The sequence below is a fragment of the Micropterus dolomieu genome, linkage group LG18 (assembly GCF_021292245.1).
Source record: "Micropterus dolomieu isolate WLL.071019.BEF.003 ecotype Adirondacks linkage group LG18, ASM2129224v1, whole genome shotgun sequence".
Taxonomy (NCBI): Eukaryota; Metazoa; Chordata; class Actinopteri; order Centrarchiformes; family Centrarchidae; genus Micropterus; species Micropterus dolomieu.
Window position 1 is genome coordinate 22,805,974 of NC_060167.1, and position 25,359 is coordinate 22,831,332.

Genomic DNA, 25,359 nt, shown 5'->3' on the forward strand with positions numbered 1-25,359 from the left:
TGAGCATGTACACTGAAGTTACAACAACTTCCTGTTTCATAGCGAATCATCGACGCCACGGACACGCCCATTGACGAAAACGCGCAAATAGCACAACTTTTCATCGTCAATGCCTTTAGAAGGCGCAGCAGAAATTTGACGTCGATCCGACTAAATCCCTAGGAGGAGTTCGTTAAAGTACGAAGTGTGTAAATCATCCAAAAATGGCCATAAAATTCAAAATGGCCGACTTCCTGTTGACTTTAGGCTATGGGTTCTTGAGGCTTTTTTGTGCGTCTTGATATGATACATGTCCCCAGAAAATTTCGTACATGTAGGTTGAACGTGAACGAGGGGCTAATTTTTTCCAATTTTCTAGGTGGCGCTAGCGAGTCATTTTGCAACGCCCAATTAGCCTAATAAGTATGGAAGTGAAATGGGATCACAAGTCTGAGATGTGTTTTGATGTGTTGACAGCAATCTTTCACAACTGGATCTACAGTAGACACAGTCCTGATATAGACATGAAGTGTGAATGAACTGGGCTCTGAAACCATTTGACATTTATAAAGGTGGTCTTTCCAGTATAGGCACCATCCTGTAACTCAAGACACTCAGTAGCTTCACTGTGCTGCACCTTGAGAAGATGTTAAAGCAGGAAATGGTTACTTGTAACACTTTCCCCAAACAGATTATGATATATCCAAAATATACAACATCAATGATTCACTTTCAGCTACACTAGAAAGTGGAGTTACAATGCAAACCGTTCCAATATTCTGCCAGTATAACTTGATGGAAAAGACATTGTAATGCTGGTTTATGTTTTCAATATCTGCTGCTGCTTAACTTTTTCTGCATCTTCCTCATATTGTAGTGCAGTCAAAAAAGGGTTATGAGAGTGGTTTGCTAAATGTGTTGCATGACCTAGTGCCCAATAACATAGTTCATCTCCTCAGTATCTCCTCATAAGATACTTGTGTGTGGTTGCACTTTTGTTGCCATACCAGTATACTGTGGCTGCAAGGGATACTAAAATAATTCCTTTGAGTTTTTAGTCCTGTAAACGATAATGAAATGAGAAACACAAGAGTTAAAATATGGACTGGCGACCTGTCCAGGGTGTACCCCACCTTTCTCCTGATGTAAGCTGGCTGTGATTGGCTCCAGCCCCCCGCTGTACGCAGGATAAGCGGTTGGATGGAAGGTATACAGTATCCTGCGAGTATTTTATAGCAAAGGTGGGCAAACTCACCTGAAACAAAGACCGCCTCTGCTATAAAATACTCGCAGGATACTGTATACCTACCATCCATCCATCCATCATTCACCCTGGACAGGTCGCCAGTCCATCGCAGGATACTCTATACCATGAAACCATAAAAAAATAAAAAAATAAAAAATACACTTTTAAGAAATAAAAAATTTATCTTCATGGAAAAAGAGCAGAGGTGTTGTTTCACACAGCAAAATGCCACATATATTTACATTTATTCATTTAGCTCACACTTTAATCCAAAGCGACTTACAATTGTTATGCATGTCAGAGGTCACAGGCCTCTGGAGCAACTAGGGGTTAAGTGTCTTGCTCAGGGACACAATGGTGGATGTCTCACAGTGGGAATCGAAACCCAGCTCTCCCACACCAAAGGCAAGCATCTTATCTATGCGCCATCACCACCCCATATTGAACAAGTGTGGCTGTTGTTCAGGGAAGCTACACTGGTCATGAGAAGAAATGCATCAAGATCAACTCTGCTGAATAATTTGCTAAAGAAAACAGTGTAAGGAACGAAATGCAGCCTGTATTTTATTGTACTTTTAACACACATGATAATGAAATTATTTCCCATTTGACACACACACACTCTTGTTAAATAAGTAGTTTAAGTGTGTGGAATTAGAATAGGATGATTCATCATTATTGTTGATGACATTAAGCAAGCAGCCTAAATGAAGTGTGTGTCAGTTACAGCGTATTGAAACGTTTGCTGTCTGTGTTTCCCGCAGACGAAGGACTGGTGGACATATGAGTTCTGCCATGGACAGTACATCAGACAGTACCATCTTGAAGGTAAGAGCTTACCGCTGCATTTTTCATGATGATCCTTTTGACAGATGAGCCGTCTTTGACGATGATGATCTTCTCTCCTCAGACACAGAGATCAAAGGGGACATTCTCTTCCTTGGTTATTATGAATCTGAATTTGATTGGAGCAATGAAACAGCAAAGGTAGTGTTGCCTCAACTTTTGTGGTAGTAGTTGTTTTTGGTGGCTTAGATTTCTGTTTTACATTCAAGAAAGACAAAAATGGGAATTGCGTGGTTGTATAATATGAGCTGAACCTTTGTAGATGTATGTGACGGTGGATGCTTTTAATGGTTGATTGCATAGTTTTACAACCTGCTGGTGCAACCCAATCCTGCTCTTCAAAGAGTGTGTCTGGTGATTGACTTGCTTCAGTAATGGTGACTTATCTGTGAATCATCAGAAGCGCACAAACCACGTTCAACTTTTGGCTGATGCACCGAGCCTCATTGCTCCTATAATATTACAAATCCGTTTTGTTGAAACATCTTTTCTGTTTAATTCACAGGCCTCCAAACAGCACAGGCTGAAGCGCTACCACAGTCAGACCTATGTAAATGGCTCTAAGTGTGACCTAAATGGAAATCCCAGAGAGACTGAAGTCCGGGTGAGACATTTGCATTCGGGATATATTTGTTTTTCACCTGCTGTTTTTCTTGTTTTGGTTTCTGTTTTGCTGTTCCAAACAGGGATATGAAGTCAGTGGAAATGTGCACATTTTACCAAATGACCCTCCTATACACACCTAGACTATTTTACTCTTTATTGTTTCCAGTTTGTGTGTGAAGAAGGCTCGGGTGACTACATTGCTCGAGTGGATGAGCCTCAGTCGTGCCGATATGTGCTGACAGTTCACACCAGTCGCACCTGCCAGCATCCATTCCTGCGGCCACCATCCACTGCCAAGCCGCAGGGTATTGTGTGCCAGCCAGCACTAAGTGCCCAACAGTACATGGATTACGTCAAGACTCAAGTCTGTGAGTTAACATAAATGAAGGTCACTGATGCAGCATTTGGAGAGAATTGCTTGAATGTAATAATTCCCTGCTGAAGTAGGATACTGGAGCCCAACATAATGTGGGAAAGGAGTATTTAAATATGCGATCGTGATATGAAGATAAATGCAGTAAATATAAAAATGCACGACTTTTTGACATTTAACATTGAATTGGTGTTATTTATTTTAAATCTTCCATTGTCCAATTTATAACATAAAGAAATATATGACTCTCTTTCCCTCCCTCTTTTTTTGTCTGTTCCCAGCGGACACAAAGCGTAAAGTGGAGCAGATATCCGAGGAGCTGAGGAGTCTTGACGAGATGTTGGCTGGTAATGAAGATGCAGATGGAGCAGTGGAAGTGACAGCAGAAGAGACGTCACCCGCACCCAGTGATGACCCAAACCAGTCAGACAGAAAAGGTGAATATTTATTTTCCACTTAAGAGGCAAAGTGCTAAACATAAATATCCACTGGGTTTTTTATTTCCATCATGCCAGATGTAAACTTGTGTGACATGAGTGTGCCTTTTTTATTTTGAAATAGATGCTGTCGATGTATCTGGGGATGCCGGGTCAGAGGAGGCAGAAGATTCTGAATTCTGGGAGGGAGTTACAAAGCCAAGAAGTTCAAAAACAACTGCGTCTCAACAGGAGGATCAGGTAAAGAAATATGTCTTGGAAACGTTCAGTAAACGATGCTTCTCTGCAGCCTAGCGATTAGTGAAAGGCTGATTTCCCATTTTATGACAATATTTACTACGCAATGTTCAAGTTCCAAACTGAAAGAGGTGTGTTGTGAAAGGTTTAGTGTGTAAATTTTTGCGTGACATGTAGTGGTGAGGATGATGTCTTCTCTTGTGCTAAATAATATGTGTGGTCCTCCATTTGTCCAAATTTCTCTTCTTTTCTTACTGCTAACAAGCGAGACGACTTCTTTATTTTCTTCTTCATTTGATTTAGTGTAGTGACGAAATGTGCTCTGTAGAGCAGTTTGTCCGTTTGGGCTACTGTAGAAATAGGGCAGCGCAACATGGCGTTTTCTGTGTAAGGAGAACCGCGGTGCATGTGGATAGAAATGACTCATTCTAAGGTAATAAAAACATAACAGTTCATTATGTAAGGTCTTTATACACCACAAAAAACATAGTATATGTATATTATATTGCATTTCTGTCAAAAGATCCTCTTAAATATTACACACTGGACCTTTACACACCTGGGGTCTCATTTCTAAAACTGTACGTAGAAAAGACCCCTGAAGGTTGCGTACGTACAAAACACAGGAAGTGCGTACACACAAAACTATTCAGATTTATAAAACAGTGCGCACACATGTCCTACGCTGATTTCCCTTTAAAAATCACAATAGACTTGAAATGTGGCGTATGTGAGCGATCTTCTCGTCTGACCCTTTAAACAGCTATAGTTGCCTATAAATAGTCACTGAAACGCCCCTCATTAATTAATACGTGCTGACTGCATGAAGAAAATGACGACAAATTCTGACAGGAAAGCTACAAAACAAAATTTAACCCAGTGTGACGATGACCATGAAGCATGGTGTTTGGTGGGTAGAACACACACTTACACGCAACACTTGTGCACCGGAGGAAAGGGAGCACCGGAGCTCCACCCTATTGTAACCGATCTGCAGGAGGGGGCAAACCTTTTGAGTAGTGATGTCGCTGGCTGGAGGGGGACACACAAGACGGGATGACCCAGAATCTGGATTCCCCTGTTTGAAAAGAGAGTAAACCAAATGCATTTCTTTTGTGTTTAAACATTTATTTAGGCTACACAAACTGCACTCACTTAACAAGGCTGCCGATGAGTTAAAAGAATCATGACTTGTTTTATGTGACATAAGCTGAAAGATTTACTTAATAAAATAATGTTATATTTTCCATGGGTAATTAACATGTTTTTGCAAGCAGCGCTTCACATCCACATGCTGGCGCTCAGCGTTTGGCTCGATAAGGCAACGAACATGTGATAACAATATATGAAACTAGGCACACGGATTTGCTCCACTGGCGCATTGAAAACAATCAATCAATTTAAATGTAATTTATCCTCCTGTTCACCTTTATATAAGGGAATAAATTGCACTACATGCAAGTAAATTATTTAATGATTACCGATTGTAGAACATATTTGAGGAAGAGTGTCACCCCTATACAACTTACCACTAACACACAACATATGGTACACATCAGAATTGGCTACAACACACCGGACCCAATTGTTACTCTATAATTACATAACAATTCAACACCATACAAACAATGGAGCCAATAAAATATCCATCATGCACATGTGTGTTTTGTGTGCTTTGAGTTCATAATGTCCATGTGTATATATACATATGTCCAATACTTCAGTCTTTATCTAGCTTCTTGCAGAAGACAAATCTTTGTGACTGGTCTCTCCAGAATATTGCATTTGGTCTGGACTTTAACAGACCGCACAAGTCCTGGTGAGTCAGGAAAGGTCTGCAGTACCTTCTCTAACAACCAGGTTCCGCGAGTGGCAGTAGAGTCCACTACAATGACTATGTCTCCAGTGATGAAGCTTCTCTTGTCCTTGGACCACCGTTGTTGTTCCTGTAACAGAGGTAAGTACTCCCGAATCCATCTGTGCCAGAAGAGATCCGATAAGAACTGAACTTGCTTCCAACGTTGTTTCATGTACAAGTCACTCTTCTCAAAAAGCCCAGGTGGTTTTCTGACCATGCGAATGATTTGTTCCCGTGTTCTGCCATGATGTGATGCAGCAGGAGTGTTGAAGCTCCATTTCACTCCTGACTGAAGTAATGCATTTATAATTTTTTGGTGATTAAGAGCCTCTCTCAGCTCGCATTCTGTTCCTACAAAGTTAGTTCCGTTGTCTGATCTGATGTGCGATACCTGGCCTCTTCTGGATATAAATCATGGATGCAAGATGCATTGATGCAATCTGCCATCTTTTGTTCACCCAGCTTTCCTCTAAAACGTCTACAAATGACACAGGACGAGAGAATCTTTCTAGCAGCAGCATTCGCGCTGGTGATCCAATACCGCTGACGAAGTGTAAATGTGGCTGCTTTTCTTGACTCCAGATGTTCCCCCTTTCAAAACAGTTATTTCATCATTCAACTTGTCCAGTTGACAGTATCGAATGATTGCACTTTTGCCGGTTTCAAGATCTTCATGGGACGTGGTTTGACCAGCCAGTGTGGTTCTGAATCTTTGCATCTCTTTTTCCACTTTGTTCTTTTGTTAAGTTATGTCAAGTCCACTGCTGGACACAGAAGCTTGTATTTCTTCTCTCTTCTGACTCAACAGCTTTCTCACCTGTAGAAAGCAAGTGACTGAGGTCTTTAGCCTTTTCCATGAAGAGAAATAAGTTATGGTTTGTTGCATTCTGTGTATCAGTGTTGACAGTGTTTGTTGCATTTAGGGCATCTTTAGTAACTACAGCATTAACTGTAGCCTCTCATTTGACCTCTGAGTCATCACTGCAGATAGAGACAGAATCCACAATGTTAACAGGCCATTCCCCTTCATTTTTGAGAAGAAAATCTGTGCCACGGATCCATCTGCTGCTTTTGAGAAGGTACTCAATTTTCACCCCACGTGAAGCCTCAGCAGGATTCTGCTTTGTATCGACGGACCTCCATTGTAAGACAGCAGTCGCTTCTCTTATTGTAGAGATCCTATTTGCCACAAAGGTGTGAAAATGCTTTGTTTTGTTTGACAGTTGTGCTGTCACTCCAAAAGGTTGAATTTTCCAACTCTAGCTGCAGTTCTGTTTTCAACATCCTATCAACTCGAACTGCAAGTACAGCAGCTGTTAGTTCCATCCTTGGGATTGTCACTTTATTTAATGGAGCAACTCTTGCTTTTCCCAGAATGAAGGCAAGAAGAATTTTCTTGTCATCTTGTCAGTGGTCTTTCCTGAACTGCCATTTTGAACCCGAAGGTGATAGTTTCTGCACACCATTGCAGTCCAAGTGTTCTCTCGACAGGAAGATTCTCTGTCGAGATCCAGTTGTTTCACTTTCACTTTCACTTTTTTTCTACATCAATAGATTCCAACTCTGACCTGCTGTTGCTAATCCATTTCACCAGCTGAAACCCCCTCAGCTGGTGTACAGTTGTCATCCACGTAGAAATTGTGCTTGATTGGCTGGAAACTTTGCCCTGTTGTCCTCAGCAGTTTTTCTTAGGGCGAAACTGGCGCAGCTGGGTGATGATATTGCACCGAATGGATGAACAGTCATTCTGTATTCAGTGAGATGTTGTGCTAGTTCACCAGTTGGCCACCACAGGAAGCGAAGAAAATCTACATCCTGTTTTGTCACTTTGACTTGATACATAGCCTGGATATCAGCCATCACTGCTACAGCTTCTTGACGAAACCTTGTCAGAACTCCAAGCAATCAATTCGACTATTGAGCGACATTCCCTTGAAGCTTGCGCCACAGTCAAATACCACCCTCAAGGTTCCCTTTTTAGGATAGTACACGCCATGATGCGGGATGTACCAGACTTTTCCTTTCAGTTGATTTTCTGGTACCTTTTCTGCATATCCTTTACTTATGACATCATCAGTGAGTGTATTCTTCTTTAAAGGTCGCATTTTTCTTAAATTTCCTTTTCAGACAGAGGGCCCTTTTGTTCAGCAACATGACGGTTGTTTGGCATGGTAACATTTTCCTCCCTGAAAGGTAATCTCATGCAGTAATGGTGGTTGTTGAGTTCAGCTGAACTGTTCATGATTTCCATAAACTTGATCTTCTCATTTCTGTCTTTTCCTCTGTTGATTTCTCATTAAAGTCGTGGTTGTATTGCTTCACCAGCAGTTCCTCTATGTTGGCAATAGATATTCGGTTGACTGTAATGGTAGGATAGCTGCTCCCAGTCTCATTGCCTCCTCTCAGTGGTCCATTGATAACCCATCCTAATTTCTGACAGCATAGGGTCCTCCGTCCGCAGATTACCTATGTAAATTGAGCTTGTAAGAATGCAAAAAATAATAAACACAATACCAACGGAAGGACATGACAAAATCCATCACGAAAAAATACAAACATGCACGCATGCACAGTTGAAAAACTGTGTGGCTTCCCCAGCTCGTAATTCCCCCTCGCTTCCTCATATAGCCTCTGTGTCCCTGCCTATGCCTCCTGGTGTGCAGGTGGAAGAGTGTCACCCCTATACAACTTACCACTAACAGACAACATATAGCACACATCAGAATTGGCTACAACAGTAGGCCTATTTATTTCACAGTTTCATCCTTCTGCCATGTGAGTTACCGTTTCTCATTTCTCCAGTTTATGTGTGTACGCATGCCTCAAGAGTTTGCGTGGAAGGCCGCACATTCTCTGGTACAAGTTTGTTTTTAATAGATCACAACCTTTGCTTGGGAAATGAGGCCCCCGGGCTACTGCTGTCATGTCCACAGTGTCAAAATACTGATTTGTTTTTGTGGAGAACCTTTGTAGCATTCTCTTAAAGGTGCAGTAAGCGATTATGGAGTATTCCAACACCATGACAAAAATCATGATATAGCGCAAACAACGACATAGCAAGTAATGTAATTAACTTTAGCTAAGTTGTTAGCTAACATGCAGTGAGGACGAGACGGTCCCAGAGCCAGCAAACCAACTCCAAACAGTGATATTCACAACTCTCCTGCTACTATAGCTAACATCACAACAACAGCATGTCTTGGCAATATAGAAAGCAAGCTTAATGTCTGTGGGCTGACCTGATGGCCATATCATGGCTGGAATAGTGTTGTGTGCTCGTTCCGAGCCACTTTGTTTCCTGTTTACAGAGCCATGACTGTGTACAAATACTGGATTTTCTTTCATTGCACACACAAACCAAAAGATGTATTTTGGATTAGAATCGCTTACTCCATCTTTAATCTCCTATTAATCAGGCTAAACTGACACATTGTTGATAAATTTTATTCCTAGTTCATTGTTGTATATATTCTCCAAAAGTGTGGTTTCAGTCATTTCTGATTTTTAGATGTAGAGATGATTTCCAGCCACTAGAGGATGTTGGTTGACATGTTCCCTCCTAACTTTACAACTCTCACCTGATTTTTTTTTTTTCCACGTACAGGCAGCAGACGATGGCTTTAACTCCCTTTCAGACAATGAAGTCATAGATGATGGTGATGAAGGTATTGCAGTTTTCTCACTCACACACTTTTTGTTCAGTTACGTTGTCTGATTTGCAAACTGAACAACTATAGTTGTTAATGGTCATTTGTTGTTCAGTGTTGGACGTGTAGCAATGTCTCTCTTCAAATATTTGTTTTCAGTTGAAAAATTCAACTTTAAAATTATCACTGACCCAGCAGACCTGATGAAATTTGTCCAACATCTCAAAGAGAGTAACAGGAAGGTCAGTACTTTCCAAGATTACTATGATACCTTCTCTTGGAAGTAGTCTCTTGGATTGTATTCCTTTTCTTTGCAGTGTTCCAGTATTCCAATTCAGTGCTGATTTTTGTTTGTTTGTTTGTTTTTAGAAAGCACAAAACCAAGCCAAAAGCCTAGGAGAGAAACCAACAAGTGACAGGGTAACGGAGAAGCTCAGAGAAGAAGAGAAAGAGGAAGATGAAGGCCTGCTACAGGAGTTTGAGGATGAGATGTCCGACCTTTCGGTGCCCTCGGATAAGATTGAAGAGATAAAGGAGGAAATGCAGAAGGAGTTTGACAACATCATAAATGAGGTCCCGGGCTCGAGACAATATTTAATTTTAACACAAAGATTGATGTAAAGACATGATATATGATAAAATGTAATGTTAGGCACATCCAACACAATGAAATCTTAATGTAACGTTAATGCTTTGACGTGATTGGCTTCTCTCTGTGTTGTAGGCCCAGCAGGAATTGGAGACAGAAGGTCTGAAAGGGGAGTTTGATCGCACTCAAGCAACACAGACACTGGAGACAACACTGGACAAGCTGCTTGACCATTTGGAGGAGAAAGACGTCCAGGACCCCGAGCAGCAAACAGCGGGAGTTCAAAGAGCCAGCGACCCAACGAGAGGCAGCCCCAGCCTGGCACCAAAGCAGCCAGGTAACCAGGCAGTCTGCCCCCACCCCTCCACTCCCACATGGTCATGTTGATATCTGGACACTCGGTGTCTGCCTCCATCATCCTCATATTCCATTCGTATGTACAGTCAATGTTTGTTGCGACATCTTTCACTCCAGAGTGAGACGCACACACGGAGCTAGTTTGATGCAAAAATCTACCAGGGGTTTGTGTTGTCAGATTGATATTCTGAATTCTTTTGGTTAGTTAGTGGCCTTTCCTCTGCTGCCATTGACGTATCTGTGGGTGATTCTTAGTAATTAAATAAAAATTGAAATAACTGAAATCAAATCACAGTAATTGAAGTCTGTGGAAGTGCGCAAATGTAATGCTTACAAGATTTTTATAAGATTTCACATTCTTGGCTCTTGCCTCCTTCATCCTGTGGCCCTGCTGATGGGTTCTGAGGTGAACTGTGTTGTTTGTCCCTCTTTTGTCTCGTCACCCCAGACCAAGCGGCTGACGACCATGTTAAGATCAAAATTACTAAGTATAAGACGGGCAGCAGCCCTGATGGGGAGGTCAAAGTTCAGGAGATGGGCGAAGGAGACCCCCAGTGGCAGCACATAAAGGACGTGGTTAAAGAACAGCTAGAGAAAGCAGGACTGAAGGCAGAAGGTATGAGGGGGGAGTGCCCGAACCACTCACGGCCTTTTCTCTCTTCCATCTGTTATCTTGAGCATATAGTAGTTCTGTGCTTCTCTTCTCATCTGTGTCAAAAAAGCATACAACTGTCAGGTTTGGCTTTTCCAAGGTTCAGCTGTTAAAAGGACAGAACAGTTGAACACGTCTTTACCGAAGACCACAAAACTGTTTGGCTAAAATGAATAGCCGGACATATGACCAGGGACTCATTAAATTAGATAATGGTTATCGATTATTAATATTTTCATTAACAGAATTGCAAATTAAGAGAAAGGAAAGGTGTGTAATCCATCTGTGTTCTTTCTTTCTTCATCCACTGCTGTTTGTACCATTCTTCATCATGATCGTTTATTGTTTTCACATGTGGTACAGCTTTCTTAGACTACATCTACACTACTATGTTTTTGTTTAAGAACAGAGTATTAAAACGTAGAAGATCTCCGTACACACCAGCGTTTTAGCATTGATCTCCATCTTTATTAAAACGACTGAAAACGCACATCTAACGACCTTTCACGTACACTGGGCTTGTGCATGCCGGTGTAAACAGGAAGCAGATGGTCCACTCTGCAGTAGCAGAATATTTAGCGAAAGAAGAAAGTAACAGACAAAGAACCACACCAGAGATTTTTTTTGCATGGACCGACAACGAGGTGGAACTACTACTAAAAGTAACACGGGAGTACAAAGTGACTGTGGTGGCAAAGAACAGATTGGGATTCATCCCAAAGCAAAAACGGCAACATGCACAGTATAAGTGTTATTTGCACAGTACAAAATATTTTAATAAAAACAAAACAAAAACCCAATCAGGAAGTTTCTGCGTCATCTCTTTTAAAGTGCTTCGTTTTCGCCTGTACACACTAAAACGCTACACTGGAGTTTTAAACCAAAAACGGGGTCAGCAGGGTTTTCAGACTTCTCTGGTTTACACATTCGGAATCACCGTCTTAGTATGGACAGGAGGTGCAAACATAGCAAAAGGTCTGCGTTTTAAAACGAAAACGTGGTAGTGTGGATGTAGCCTTACTCTTAGCCACTTGAAAGTACACGTGTTTAACTGGAAAGCCTTTTCCCTTCTTTTTCTTTTTAGGTAAAATTGAAGTGAAGATTTTGACGCGGAAAAATGCAGAGGAGGCGGGTGATCAGTGGCTGACTGAGGAAGATACAAAGTCCTTCAGGGAGCTTCTCATAAATCTCCTGGTAATTTAAGAACTGATGGTGACCTTTTAAATGAGTTTGTGCCTTTATGGGCCATTATACTGTGTTTGCCAACAGCTGTAGAGTTTGCTTAGTGAATAATATCAGCCTTTGTGAGAACAGAGACAGCTGTTGTGTATTTGTCTAAGGAAAGAACAAAATGTATGTTGATTCTGGACCATTTGTAAACTTAAAGCCAGTAATTTGACATTTTGGGAAACATGTTTATTCGCTTTCTGGCGGAGAGTTAGAAGAGAACATTGATACTGCTCTGATGTTTGTCTGTTAAATACAAAGCTACAGCAGTTTAACAACACATAAGAGCGTGACATAAATCTTATAATGTAAATGAGGAGAAATCTATTTTGGCAGAGATTTAATTGTATTTTAATAACAAAATGTCAAACTGTTACTTCAAGAGTCAAAGCTTATTGTTTCTGGTAAGTTCTAGGTTGTGAAACAGGACTCACTTAAAACATGTACAAAAATAAATGTGTTTTTAATATGTATCACTATCAAAGAAGGTTTGTTTTAGTACAATAGCAAAAGTATGATAAACATTAGATATCAGATTACACATTGCATAGAAACCACAAGTTGTCTCATCATGCTGTGCTTTAGAAAGCCAGTCTGCAATATTGGAGCAAGTAATGACCAGTGGGTGTCAGGTTTGCTAGGAGAGGTGCGCAGGGTTTCTTGCAGCGTTTAATTGTAGAGTTGAGCTATCTTGACTAGACATATTAATGCACTTTTTATTAGAAAACATTAACCTGCAAAGACAGGGAGCAGAGCACATTGAATAATGAGTAAGAGAGTAAAATGTTTTACCACATGTTTAATTAGCTTTTTCTTAACTAACTTTAAAAAAAGGGGGGAACAAACAGCAAATCATATAAACATAAAATCAGAAATGTTGTGGTTTTATTAACGCCCCCCCCCCCCCATCTTACAGACTGGAGGCACAGAAGAGGTTTACAAAGAGCAAAAGAGGCAGCAGGAGTTGGAGAACAACTATAGGTTTGTGTGGGGAGAGTCCCAGGAAGAGTCCCAGTCATCCAGCACCTCGGACTCAGACGATGTGGACATATAAGGTCATTCAGTACATTCAGTGCATCTTTTGTGACGGTAAACTCCTGTGGAGACCAGCAGAGAGGAGGACTCTGACGTGCAGCCGCAAATGGGGGGAAAACAAAAAAGAAGAAAGGAGCCCATATGATTCAGTTACTGCTATTAAACCTGGCAGATGATATCAGCTCACCTGTTTGCATATTCAGAAAATGTGTCTGTGTGTCATGAATAGGCAGTGTGTATCTATAGTAGGCACCAGTTACATGTTGCATGATGAAAACTGCAACATCTCAGCTGTATATGTGCAGCTGAATAAAGTTATGCATTTTCCCCTTTTTGTGGGATTCAGTTTTGATAGATGACTATAAAATGCCGAGTGATTTACAATATGTACCTTTGTAGAAGTATTTCAGTGAATTTCACTGAATATTTGCATCTAGTTCTGAAGTTGTCAGCAGCACACTGTGTCCACTTACTTCGTCTCATGTTGCCATTGACAAAGAAGTCATTACCTTTAAGTGACATGGGGCCATGTCTCACCAAAGTAGATGTTAAATTTACTGTTTACTGAAAAGATTGTGTGGATATGAAAAACAAATGACAAATACTCGAAGGTTCACATTTCAATTCCCACTTGTCTTTGAAACTTTCTGACAGGCTGCGTTTGGTGATAATCAGTAAACACAGCTGTAGATTACACAAGTGTTTGTACACATGCTGTGGCACTATATTTTTAGGAAAAGGTTCCGTAAAATCAGAATTTTAACATTGTTTCACAAAAATGTGAGGCTTCCCTTGGGTTGTCATGTGCTGTTAAAGGTTTTCAAAAAGAAAAACACTTAGAGTGTGGGAAGATAAATCTCGTAAAGTGTGTGCTTTGTTTTTGTTTCTGACGAGAACTTCCCTATATTTGATTTACCTTAATTTAGCAAAGGAAAATAAAGAAAGATACAGTGTCCTTCAGATTCAGTGTACCAGAATAGTGAATCAACACAAAACCTTTTCTATGGATCCTTAAGACGTGTGCTTAAAAGGGCTGAATTTGTAAAGTTTGTGAATTATTGTGGCTACTTGGAACTCAAGATGTACATAATTATCGCATAAAAATGTTTTTGAATTGATTTGTTGTATATTAGTACAAATTAAGTGGAATTTAAGTTACCTGAGTAAACGTGTTTGTGCAATCTGGCAAGGAAACTTCTTTTCACTGTGAAACAGTACAGTCGCACAGACTTTTTCCAAACAGACAAGTGAGGCATTTGTTCATAAAGAAGCCAGTGTCCAGAGGCTCAAGATCAAACCGGCAGAGCAGAAAAACGCAAAGGGCATTGTGGGTGTGTTTCTTTACTTTGCCAACTGAAATTTAATTTGTCTTCTCAAAGAATTAAGATGGTTCCACCCTTAATGGTCTTACCTGATCTGAGGCCTGTATCATAAAGTCACATTCATCAGCTAGCCCGCTGTCTTTAGGCTTAATCAGCCTGGATCACAAAGCTAGGTGTGCCATAACACTGGTTTCTCTGCAGTAATCCTTTTGATCCTCACATTTCACCTGTGCAGATTATTTGTTAACAGTGGCAATTACAGTATAGAGGCAGAAAATACAAGATATTTAAATCACTGTGTATTTGAATTGGGCTATATAACTGTATTAGGAACACCATTTTGGCTTTATACTATATATTTGACAAAGGTTCATCCCTGCTGCCTTGTAAATATAAGTCTTTCAGCACCACTCTATTTGTTCTTTTGAAATAAAACAAATACAATAGGAGTGCTGTGAACACCATCCATCCATTATTTTTCAATGTTCTAATAATAAACTTTGTGTTGTCTCCTGTGTTAGATAAACATACTGCCTGCCCTCGTGCCTTCAGCGCCACAGTCATTTGTTCACTAATTATAATAATAATAATTGATTGACAGCTGAAAATGCTACATAAACAATGAAACACCTGATTTTAGCTGTGATATTAACGGTAAATTACTGGCCGTCAGTCAGCAGGGTATGTTGATATGCATGTTTTCCTTCATTTAATATTTGCAAGCATGTCGATCATTAATAGCCAGTTTGTGCAATAGTTTTAAGTTGAAAGCTGGGCGGAAGTTACTGATATGAGTAGGAGTTTAAGCCATTTTGACGCAGATGTTTTGTCATACTTCTATGTGATTGTATTTTGAGAGCTGTAACAAGGAACTGTGCCTGTCCTAAGACCGTCAGATATGTGAAATTAGAGGATCAGCTGCATGAAAAAGAGTGTAACTTTGATTGACAGCGGCAGTGAATGATTTAAGTGGGCACAGACAAACCACACTGCAGTTTCTGTATGTGTGCCACAGTCTTGTGTTTTAGGTCACATTTAGGATTAATTTACACATATTAAAATATGTGAACCTTACTAAAAGTAATCAAAAACTGTGGGTGAAAAAAAGTTTAATAATCTGCTGCAACACCTGTATATTTCTCTGCAGGAGGACACGTGTCTGTGTACAGTGCGCTTTAAATTTGAAATACTTGGCCGGAAATAGCTGCTTTTCCTGCACGGAGAGCGTAGTCACAAGTTAGACGCAGTTTACGCATCTTTGTGGATCGATTTTATATTGGTGTTTTAGTCAGTACGTTATTGTCATTGAAGTACTGGGTTTGTCCGAGTCAGCAGTCGTGTGAGTCTGTAACGTTTCCGTTAGCTGTGTGTTGACACGGACGGCAGGACGGATCCCTGAAGTTAGCAGGGGCGATCAGATAACGGATTAGCCAGTTAGCTCACGCCAGTTGTCTCAACACTCAGGCCAGGAGCCAACGATTGAAGCCAGACATTATACTGTTGCTGTTTTTCTGTCCCGGTAATTATTTGGTTTGCGTTTTGAGGTTTCTCGGTCGCTTTTGGTCAGGAGACCTGTTAGTACCGTGTTAGTGTGGCTAGCCGAGCTAAGTTATCGTTTGGAGAACAGAAAAACGCTACGCCGTGGTCAAAACTGTATCAGCTTTAGTTTTTCCGAGTTCGTGCCCCCAGTTATGATAAAGTAGCTGCGGAATAATGCTGCTGCTCTATCTGCAGTGCTGCTGGCGAGAAAACCACACCTTAAACAGGGAATGACACTGAACCAACACTTGTCACTTCGCCTTTAGCCACACAGCCAGGGGACAGCCCAAAACTTGGACCCTTGTGTGTCCATGCTGTCGGTCTCAGTCTCTTACTCAGCACCTGCCCAGTTGAGCGACAGTGACAGCGAGCCTCCTGGTCCAGCATGAAGTCCCTCGGCTCCAGAGTCTCCTTTTATTTGGGTTTCGTTGTGGGAACCTTCACACTGTACGTGTTTCTGCGGCAGGTGTGGTTTGAGAGGACTTTGTCAGCACAGCAGGCCACCAGCCTCGTCAAAATCCATGACACAATACAACAGGACGACGGGACAAAATGGAAGAAGGAGAGGTCTGCTCTTTTCAACCTGAGGCACCCTAATCATACAGGTACGGCGTATTAGTTAAGGTGACCAGACGTTTTCCGGGTACAGTCCCCGGTTTTGCTGTCTCCAGCATCTGGAGTTGTCCGCGTTTTTACTGTGTGTTAATCATACACTGGATAAGGTGTTAACAGACTTGAAATCAAATTTTACGTAGCCAAAAGATTGGACAGCAGAGCAACTATTTATCATCTTATTGTGACAGATTATAACTCACCTAGTACTTTTTACCTCTTCAAATACCTTTACCTGACCAAAACGACACCTAAAATGCAGTATTGTACTTGCAAGAAAGTGATTGCAGCCTCCACCTATTGACTAAAATGTAGTTTCTGCTTCAAAATAACTTGATGTCATTCAGAAGAGTTATAATTGACAGATTATAAAACCGAAATTGTCCCCCTTTTTTATTTCATATACAATAACATTATATTTTAGAATGACATACCTTTATTATTAGTGTGTCTAAAATATGTCGAGGCATTATAAAGTATCCCGTCCTCTAACCAGGGTTGTGTAATATGTAGTTTAGCAGGTTATTCACATCCCTTACTGAATCACTAGATCAAGTTTCAGTTTTCTTGTAACTTGGCATTGTATGCTCGTCTCAGACACTGTCCGGTTTTATATGTGTGTGGTCTGATACTGATACAAAACTCAATACTTGTAGTCTAACTTTATTGTGAAGTCTCACCGTGAAGTTGTTCTTTTTACCCAACTTTTTATCCAATAGTCTCTTTGCACACAGACTGTGTCCCCTCTTCATGCTCCTTGGAAATAGTTGAAGTTATGTACTGTATGTTGTACTCAGTGGTGAAATGTAACTAAAGTACATTTCCTCAAGTCCTGTACTTAAGTAGAAATTTGAGCTACTTGTACTTTACTTGAATATTTCCATTTTATGCTACTTTATACTTTACCACATCTCAGGGGCAAATTTGTACTTTTTAATCCACTACATTTGTCTGACAGCTTTAATAACCAGTTACTTTTTAGATTACAATTTTTCATATCTTTCCTGTCCAGTGAAAACCACATATCTCCAAATGTGGTGATTTTAATAAATAAACTGGAGGACGAAGCATTTCTCTTAAGGTTTGAGAAAATTATCCCACTTCTTAATCTGAATAAACAATTTAAACCGACCTTAGATCAGCTGGAAAAAGGGCTGTTTTTCTAAGTTCATGGAAGGTTGTCTTTTTAGAGGTACATGGTTCTCACGGGACAGTGACGCTACAAATATATGATGATCTTAGACTTTGATGCATTGCTGTTGAAACTATTGAGCAGGATATGAAGTAGTTAAAATTGGCACAGTCCTATACATCCTCTGCAAGAACTACCTGTCGGACAACAAACCGCAGACAAAGGATCTCTACAGTTAAAGTCATTCCTGTTAAACTCACCCATGTTTGAATGCCACATACCCCATGTGTGTTTTGTGAATGTTGTGTATTACACTGCAATTTTCCATCAGGGATGAATAAACTATCTAACTAGGACTTTTACCTGTAGAGGAAGCAGTTTCATTTCAATTCAGATCTAGTAGTAATATCACACTGAGAAAACACTCCACTACAAGTACTGTGATAACAAGTGTACAGCAGTTTCATTTCTAACTGTCTGGTTGACTGAAATCCAAAGCTGATTTGCTTTAGATATATTAAGATTCCGTTTCACTCAGAGTTCACGGCTCAACATGATTTTGACTGACAGAATTTGAGAAAATCTAGAGTAGTTATTTCAAGTATTAAGATCTAGAAATGACTGACAAGATGTCCTGTAAATACTGTACTTATATGGGGAACACAAAAGATATACACGTTTAAAAGTATTTTATTTATTATTTTATTAACTTTAGATTTAGATGAAGCGTGCTTTCACTTTGATGATTTTGGATCATGACCAGTTGTGCCGTATCCAATTTTAAAATCAAGTGCTCATCATCAGCGCCTTAAGTACAGTGCACTTAAGTGTTGCAGTCGGCTTAAATGTCATGTAAACAATAAACCTTGTTTCAATAATTGGAGTGTGGGGTTAGAGAAACCTTAAATCCCCAGGAAAGTTTCTCCTGGAGAACGTTGATTTCTCCACCATGTGTACGGGTAACCAGGTTTTTCTTCAGTTTGAAATGGAAATGAGCACTTTTTTCTTTATGGAGAGATTACAGTGTAAAATGTGGTGTCCATCTGTATATCTCCTTATCAGGTGAGGACGGCCACATGGCTGATGAACTGTACAGAAAGGTGCGTATTCTTTGCTGGGTGATGACTGGACCCAACAACCTGGAGAAGAAGGCTCGCCATGTGAAGTCTACATGGAGTCGCCACTGCAATGTCGTGGTCTTCATGAGCTCTGAGGAGGACCCCGACTTCCCCACGGTGGGCTTAGGTACAAAGGAGGGTCGAGACCAGCTGTACTGGAAAACGATACGGGCCTTCCATTATGCCTATGAGCATCATGCCCATGAGGCCGATTGGTTCCTCAAGGCAGATGATGACACCTACGTTATAGTAGACAACCTGCGGTGGGTTCTTGCTAACCACACTCCCGAAGAGCCAATTTACTTTGGCCGAAGATTCAAACCCTACACCAAGCAGGGCTACATGAGCGGTGGTGCGGGCTATGTGTTGAGCAAAGAGGCCCTGCGGCGATTTGTAGAAGGATTTAATAACAAACTGTGCACTCACACTACCTCTGTGGAGGACCTGGCAATGGGCCAGTGCATGGAGAAAGTTGGGGTGCTGGCAGGGGACTCCAGAGACAGCATCCACAGGGAGACATTTCACCCATTTGTCCCTGAGCAGCACCTCACTGCCAAGTTCCCCAAGAGCTTCTGGTATTGGAGCTACTGCTACTACCCCATCTCAGAGGCAAGTCCAGCAAACAGTAAAATCTCTGACGTGGGCTTAGTATGACCAACCTCAACAATGTTAATATTTGAACAGATGTATCAGTGTTAGCTTTATTGTGAAACTGGCGGAGCCACAGTGATATCAAAAGTGACTTGTTATTCATATTCATTGTTATGTTTAGGTGTACACATGTATTACCTTGTGACATGCATGCAAATTAAGTTTGTTTTGCGCACAGAAAATATCTCGCTTTGACGTCTGTGTGATGTTGCCTAACCACACACTTTGTTTTTCCTCAGGGGCCAAACTGCTGCTCGGACGTGTCTGTGTCTTTCCACTATGTAGATGCTTCACACATGTATTTATTGGAGTACTACACATATCACTTGCGTGCCTTTGGCTACAGATACCGTTACCAGCCCCCTGCTCCATTAGGCTACAATATGGAGCAGTTGGGTTCCCAGGATGCCGCAAAAGGAAAAAAAGAGCTGGCTTCTCAGGAGAAACGGCACGCAGAGGGGGATGATCTGTCCAGAACTGACAAGAAACAGGATGCAGATCCCCCTCCTGCAGCTGGAAAAGACCCTCCTGCTCCAGTGGGCAAATAACAGCAGGACTCTGTGGGTGTGTGGAGAGGGCTGATCATTAGGTCAGGTAGAGTGATGAGTGTTTTGCTTATTCATTCTGATAATCTTGGCTCATATTTCTACAAAAGTAGAAAAACTGTCCACTTTGATTTGAAATGTCTGAGAGGAGGATTCGCTGTCTGAAGGAGTGCTACTGATGTGAACTGTGACAGCAAGACTGTTTTTAGGAGGTGATTTGTGACTTTCCCCACCTTGTTTTTCAGGTTTGTTTTACAATCGAGTGTCTTCTTGGGAATAGCTTTCTGTAAGCTGCTTTTGTTTGAATGATGATCAAATGAGAAGGAGGACAGCATATTAGTGAGTTAAATTTGACTTTGCCAGAGTTATGTTCTTTTCTTGACTATTGCTATAATAACACACTACAGCGAAGTGCTTCTTGACTTGCTGGAGTTGTCTGACTTGATTTCGCACATAATGATGCCTTTGAAGCTAATGAGACCCAGCTGATCAAACCAGCATCTGATTCCTTCTGCATTCAAAAAAACTCCACCCTGCCTATAAGTGAAATGGATACCTGCGCAGTATACTTCCTCCCAAACTTGTATCGGGCTGCTTTCGAAAGCTTTTTCACAGTGCTGGCAAGTGTAATCGGACATCCAGGTTTACATAGCTTTTTATTCAGTTGTATGCTGTGCTCACTCTTAAAAGATTCATTTTACTCAAAGAGTCTTTTATTTGACTCGTGTAGTATATTCTGAAGTTTTCATTATGTTATTAAAATGATTAGGGCTAACAGTCAAAAAACAGAAAAATAATCAATTTATAATCACATAGGACTCAGAAAAACAGCTGTTTTCTGTCAGTTACTGTGATAGTGCAACAAAAGTATTTTGCCCCACAGAGGGTTGCAGCCTTGATCGAGCGATACTACCTACCTTCCCAAAAGTTGACCCCTTAAAAGAAAAACCCAAAATACACACTTTTCATAGGAAAAGCAGAGTTTACATGTGTTCATATTTCTTTCTGCCTAATAGAGGTACATGGATGTGACCATGGTGCTTTAAATGAAAAGTCCAAAAGACAACATTTTTACAGTCCAGCCAAAGAGTGAAGACAGACTATACACAGACATTATTTGTGTTCTTCTGGGTTGTTTACCACAAATATTCAGGATGTTAATCTCTTCATTTGATAAAGCATTCCTCTTTGAATTCATTAACTCCCTTTAAACTTGACAGGGAAGTAGACCGTATAAGGTCTTTCTTTCTTATTTGAAATGAGTTGCATTATACGCCCAACCACCCATGGCATAAACTTACCTACCTGTTCTGAAACTGACAATAGGCACCACGCCCTGCGGCTTCACCCAGTGAACCCATTAGCTTGTGCCTTGTAAAGTGAGATTGTATGAGCAGTCAGCAGCACACATGACTTTCCACTGTGGCATAAACACAGAGAGTAATGCTTTCAGATGGAGTATTATTTTATTGAATCCTTACAGTGTAATGAGCATGGTCCTGTGGGCAAGCCAGCGGACAACTTGTATTTTGAATAAGCAAGATTTCTTTCTTTTTTTTTTTCTGTTTCTGTAATTTTTTAAATTCTGTTCAGGCCAGACCTTTTATTTTATAGTTAGTACATTGTGTACATTTAAAAGTATTCATTCCTTTATTATGTTGTAACCAAACAAACTATTAATTTTGTGGACAATACGGTTTTTGCCAAATACAGAAAATGGCTCCATGAATCAGGCATTTCAATTTATGTGAAAATTGCATGCACTTTTGAGTGTTATAGTTGATTTTCTTTTTAATCACTTAAACCTTTTATTCTCCTTTCAGGTTACAACTATATGAGGTGACTAAAGTCCATTAAAAATGCCTTTTTGTAAATGTTTATTCTCAAGTGTTTCCTTCTGTACATGAGCACAGAGCATGTTCAGTTTTTTTGTATTAAAAGTCCATGTTAAATCATATCAGCATGTTTTTCATGACGGTTTTATTTAAAGTGAATCACTTCTTTGTTTTCAAGTGAATTAACAGTCTATCACAGGACTGCCGTGCAGACGGTTGATATCAGTGGATCAAAGACCCGAGGGCCCAAACACTTCACTGATAACTGCCACATATGGTTTCTGATGTCAGTGATGCAACACATCAAGTACTCGACAATCTGCTCTAACGTTCAAATTGTATGAAAGGGAAAGGTGTACAGTACTGTATTTATATTTGAAAAGAATTCATGTTGGTATTGACGTCCAGAGTCCATAGGCTTTGGTGTGCAAATGAGTTTGTGTGAGCACACGTGATCAGTGTGCAGGATTATTTTCATTGAATGGTACTTTAATCACCATAAATAAATGCATATTTTATTGTACATATGTTTTGTTTTACATTTGTATACATTATATACTACATTGTTATGTCTGAACATTTTCCAGTGACGGTAGAAAAGCATTCATGTGTGGTTAATATGGCCTTTTCACTTTTCTGGGTTAAATAACTTTAATATGTTTTCCTCTGTGGATGCCATAGCTGTGAGGATTTATCAGCGCTGTGGGAGAGACAGAAGGCGTGTTGAGGTTGTGGAGGTGTGACAGCTCCACTACGGAAAGCGTTGAAACCTGAGTGGAGAGAGCAAGGTTTAGAAAAGATTAAGCAACAAAGATTTTTATTCCCTTTCTAATTGTAAATGGATTTAATTAAAATTTATTTATATACCGCCAATTCATAACAAAAGCAGTCAAAACAATATCCACACAGAAATAGAAACAGTAGTTTAACAGTAAGTACGACGGGGTATTAGGGCCACATTCAGGGGGAAAAAAATTGAGGATGAAGATGTTTTATTTATTTTTCATTGCGAGAATAAAGTCCTAATGATGAGAATAAAGTTTTAACTTTTTTTAGCAATATTCATGACACTAATAAGACTAGTAATTATAATTGTAGCCGCCTGTGTTGAGCAGGAACATGGAGGCAGCAGATGACTCTCAGCTCCAGAGCCAGAAACACCTGCAGGTCAGTGTCTCTTACCTCTGCCTCCCGTGATTGATTAGTTGGCCTCTCTTTCTCTGTTGAAATACTCCTTGGCACATGGACACACTATTCCTGTTGCATACAAAGAAACAAGTTCTGACTTACCTTCAACTCTGCAGGTATGCAGCTAGCTACAGTGCATCCGGAAAGCATTCACAGCGCTTCACTTTTTCCACACTTTGTTGTGTTACAGCCTGATTCCCAAATGGATGAAATTCATTTCCTCAAAATTCTACAAACAATATCCCATAATTACAATGTGAAAGAAGTTTGTTTGAAATCTTTGAACATTTAATAAAAATAGGCTATAAAACGAAGTAAGCACAACACGCCTACAAGTATTTTTTTTAACTCTAAAATGTCCTGCTATTACACATCTTGGTTACAATTATGTAATAACTACATATGGTATAGGGGAAAAATGTCAGCCAATATTGTTATCCTTCAATTTAACACTCAAATATCATTAGTGGCCTTGACCTCAAGTGGTCAAGTAGGTCTACTGGTCAGGCTGTAATCATGTGAATCACAAATCTGCACATAATATTGCCCAAATATATGAATGTAACCTGAAGCTAAACTTGCATGCTGAGAAAAACTGGGAGTTTTTATTTCTGGTACTGAAAAGAAGAAAACACAGTAGGCCATGCACTAATATCTTCATATCTGACCTACACATAGCCACACAATACACTGTGAAATAGTGTGAAATGAAGTAGTAAAATATTGTATGACTTATTGAAGAAATTGCTATCAGTGCTGCTAAAGTCGCTCACTTGTTCTCCGTCCCAGCAGAGCAGTGAAGATGTGATCCATGTCTCCTGCATGCAATGAACAGAGTATGTATTACATTGCTATAAAGCTACAGAGTTTATTACAGAAAAACTGCTGGATAGTGGTTTGTCATTTAATTTGACTCTTTCTTGACTTTGGGGTGTTTCTGTAACCTGCAAAAAGAGTTCGATGAGTTCCACTGTCAGTGAAAGTACTGTACAAGGTGTTTCCTGCAAAAAACAAACAAACAAAAAAACATAACTCACTCTTAGCATGAGCAGCACTTCTCCTTCCCATTAGACTCACAAAGCTGTCATAGTCGATGTCATCAAATCTCTTGTGCAGCTGTGCAGCTCCATTAACACAGCACTCTGGCTTGTTGGCCTGTTAAAAAATGATTATTCTTTTCAGCTAGCTTCTGTTATGGCAGAAAATTGTGTCCTCTTACGTTTAATCTTTTATGTATGTTCTTTTACTATTATTATTATTATGTATTGTGTTTTATCCTTAACCTTTCCTCTCCTATACTTCTTATGTTAGTCTGTCCACATTTACTAGGGTTTAGGTCAGAGCTGTGAGATTGTTTTGGTGCTTTCCCTCTCTTGTTGTTCCTCTCCTCTCCTGGAATGTTCATTCAAGGCCGAGAGAGGATCTCTGTTCGCCAAAACATAGAGACTTAGACTGTATAAATGATGCATCTCTTTGCTCGGGGCCAGACGTTAGTGACTGTCTTAGGAGACAGAACCTCTGGCCCAGCTGATTTGTGTTGTAGTACTTCTCTGTTTATTCTCTTTTGTTAAATAAATTCTTCAAAGACAACGGTTCGTTGTAACTCAATTATTTGCTCAGCCCCTCACCAGGAATATAATTTCCATGACAGCTTCCACCCGTAAAAATATTAAGCTGCAGTGGCCTGGAGGATCTGGCCATAACTCTCCTGACTTTGTAAATATCATATAAATGTAGGTAGTCTTACCTGTGCTGGCAATTTGTAGGTGTCTTCCTCACACCAAGACCTCACAGGAAATAAGACTAGGATGGCCAAAGCGATCAGTGAAGTAATAGCGCAGCAGTTTGGAGTTCTCTCCATCACTCTGAAATAATAATAATAATAATAATAATAATCCTTATTTGTAGAGCACTTTTCAAAAACAAGTTACAAAGTGCTTTAACAAGTGTAAAGAATAATACAAAAAAAAAAAAAGATAAGAGCATGAAAATTTTATATAAAATTAGTAAAATACAATAAAATAAAAGGGATAAAATAAAGTCAAATAAGATCGGGAAAAGCTCTCCTATAAAAGTATGTTTTAAGAAGGGACTTAAAAGAGTTCACTGACTCAGCCGACCTGATTTCCTCGGGCAGGCTGTTCCAGAGCCTCGGGGCCCTGACAGCAAACGCTCTGTCCCGTTTAGTTTTCAGTCGAGACTCTGGAACAGACAACAAACCTCTGCCCGAGGATCTCAAGGTACGTGCTGGTGTGTATGGGACTAAAAGGTCAGAAATATAACAAGGCGAGAGGCCATGAAGAGCTTTAAAAGTGATCAATAGAATTT

At 40.2% G+C, this 25,359-nt stretch overlaps 3 protein-coding genes across 6 annotated transcripts in view; 2 read left to right on the plus strand and 1 right to left on the minus strand.

Annotated features, from left to right (window-relative positions):
• The window catches only part of os9 (OS9 endoplasmic reticulum lectin), a 17,798-nt gene extending 2,938 nt beyond the window's left edge, over positions 1 to 14,860 (plus strand). Inside the window, exons 3-15 of the mRNA XM_046029208.1 lie at positions 1,990 to 2,053; positions 2,136 to 2,212; positions 2,577 to 2,675; positions 2,844 to 3,045; positions 3,332 to 3,487; positions 3,612 to 3,727; positions 9,187 to 9,247; positions 9,389 to 9,471; positions 9,599 to 9,802; positions 9,954 to 10,155; positions 10,624 to 10,791; positions 11,912 to 12,021; positions 12,971 to 14,860. Of these exons, the coding sequence (XP_045885164.1) occupies positions 1,990 to 2,053; positions 2,136 to 2,212; positions 2,577 to 2,675; positions 2,844 to 3,045; positions 3,332 to 3,487; positions 3,612 to 3,727; positions 9,187 to 9,247; positions 9,389 to 9,471; positions 9,599 to 9,802; positions 9,954 to 10,155; positions 10,624 to 10,791; positions 11,912 to 12,021; positions 12,971 to 13,108 (1,680 nt within the window). The 3' untranslated portion in view covers positions 13,109 to 14,860. The remainder of the gene's footprint in view (positions 1 to 1,989; positions 2,054 to 2,135; positions 2,213 to 2,576; positions 2,676 to 2,843; positions 3,046 to 3,331; positions 3,488 to 3,611; positions 3,728 to 9,186; positions 9,248 to 9,388; positions 9,472 to 9,598; positions 9,803 to 9,953; positions 10,156 to 10,623; positions 10,792 to 11,911; positions 12,022 to 12,970) is intronic.
• A 473-nt stretch (positions 14,861 to 15,333) lies between these two features.
• On the plus strand, positions 15,334 to 22,366 carry c1galt1b (core 1 synthase, glycoprotein-N-acetylgalactosamine 3-beta-galactosyltransferase, 1b). Of its 4 annotated transcripts, XR_006821632.1 has the most exons (5): positions 15,334 to 16,555; positions 18,757 to 19,421; positions 19,703 to 20,057; positions 20,254 to 20,347; positions 21,832 to 22,366. XR_006821632.1 is itself a non-coding variant. In XM_046029216.1 (4 exons), the coding sequence occupies exons 1-3, from the start codon at positions 16,336 to 16,338 to the stop codon at positions 20,009 to 20,011; spliced, it is 1,194 nt and encodes a 397-aa protein (XP_045885172.1). In that variant the 5' UTR covers positions 15,334 to 16,335; the 3' UTR covers positions 20,012 to 20,057; positions 20,254 to 22,366. The 4 variants fall into 4 exon arrangements, 2 of the variants coding, with proteins under 2 accessions (XP_045885172.1, XP_045885171.1); XM_046029216.1 differs by having other exon boundaries at positions 20,254 to 22,366; XR_006821631.1 differs by having other exon boundaries at positions 15,336 to 16,555; positions 19,703 to 20,347.
• Positions 22,367 to 22,944: 578 nt separating this feature from the next.
• The window catches only part of tac3b (tachykinin precursor 3b), an 11,783-nt gene continuing 9,368 nt past the window's right edge, over positions 22,945 to 25,359 (minus strand). The window contains exons 2-5 of the mRNA XM_046029227.1: positions 24,779 to 24,896; positions 24,069 to 24,186; positions 23,805 to 23,849; positions 22,945 to 23,100 (exon numbers count right to left, since the gene is read on the minus strand). Of these exons, the coding sequence (XP_045885183.1) occupies positions 23,045 to 23,100; positions 23,805 to 23,849; positions 24,069 to 24,186; positions 24,779 to 24,892 (333 nt within the window). The 5' untranslated portion in view covers positions 24,893 to 24,896 and the 3' untranslated portion in view covers positions 22,945 to 23,044. The remainder of the gene's footprint in view (positions 23,101 to 23,804; positions 23,850 to 24,068; positions 24,187 to 24,778; positions 24,897 to 25,359) is intronic.

Bases quoted from the DNA above. Each gene is read 5' to 3' on its own strand.
- c1galt1b (XM_046029216.1), top strand. From the start codon at position 16,336: ATGAAGTCCCTCGGCTCCAGAGTCTCCTTTTATTTGGGTTTCGTTGTG. The intron at 16,556-18,756 runs GTACGGCGTATT...TCTCCTTATCAG, and splicing joins GAGGCACCCTAATCATACAG to GTGAGGACGGCCACATGGCT. The intron at 19,422-19,702 runs GCAAGTCCAGCA...GTTTTTCCTCAG, and splicing joins GCTACTACCCCATCTCAGAG to GGGCCAAACTGCTGCTCGGA.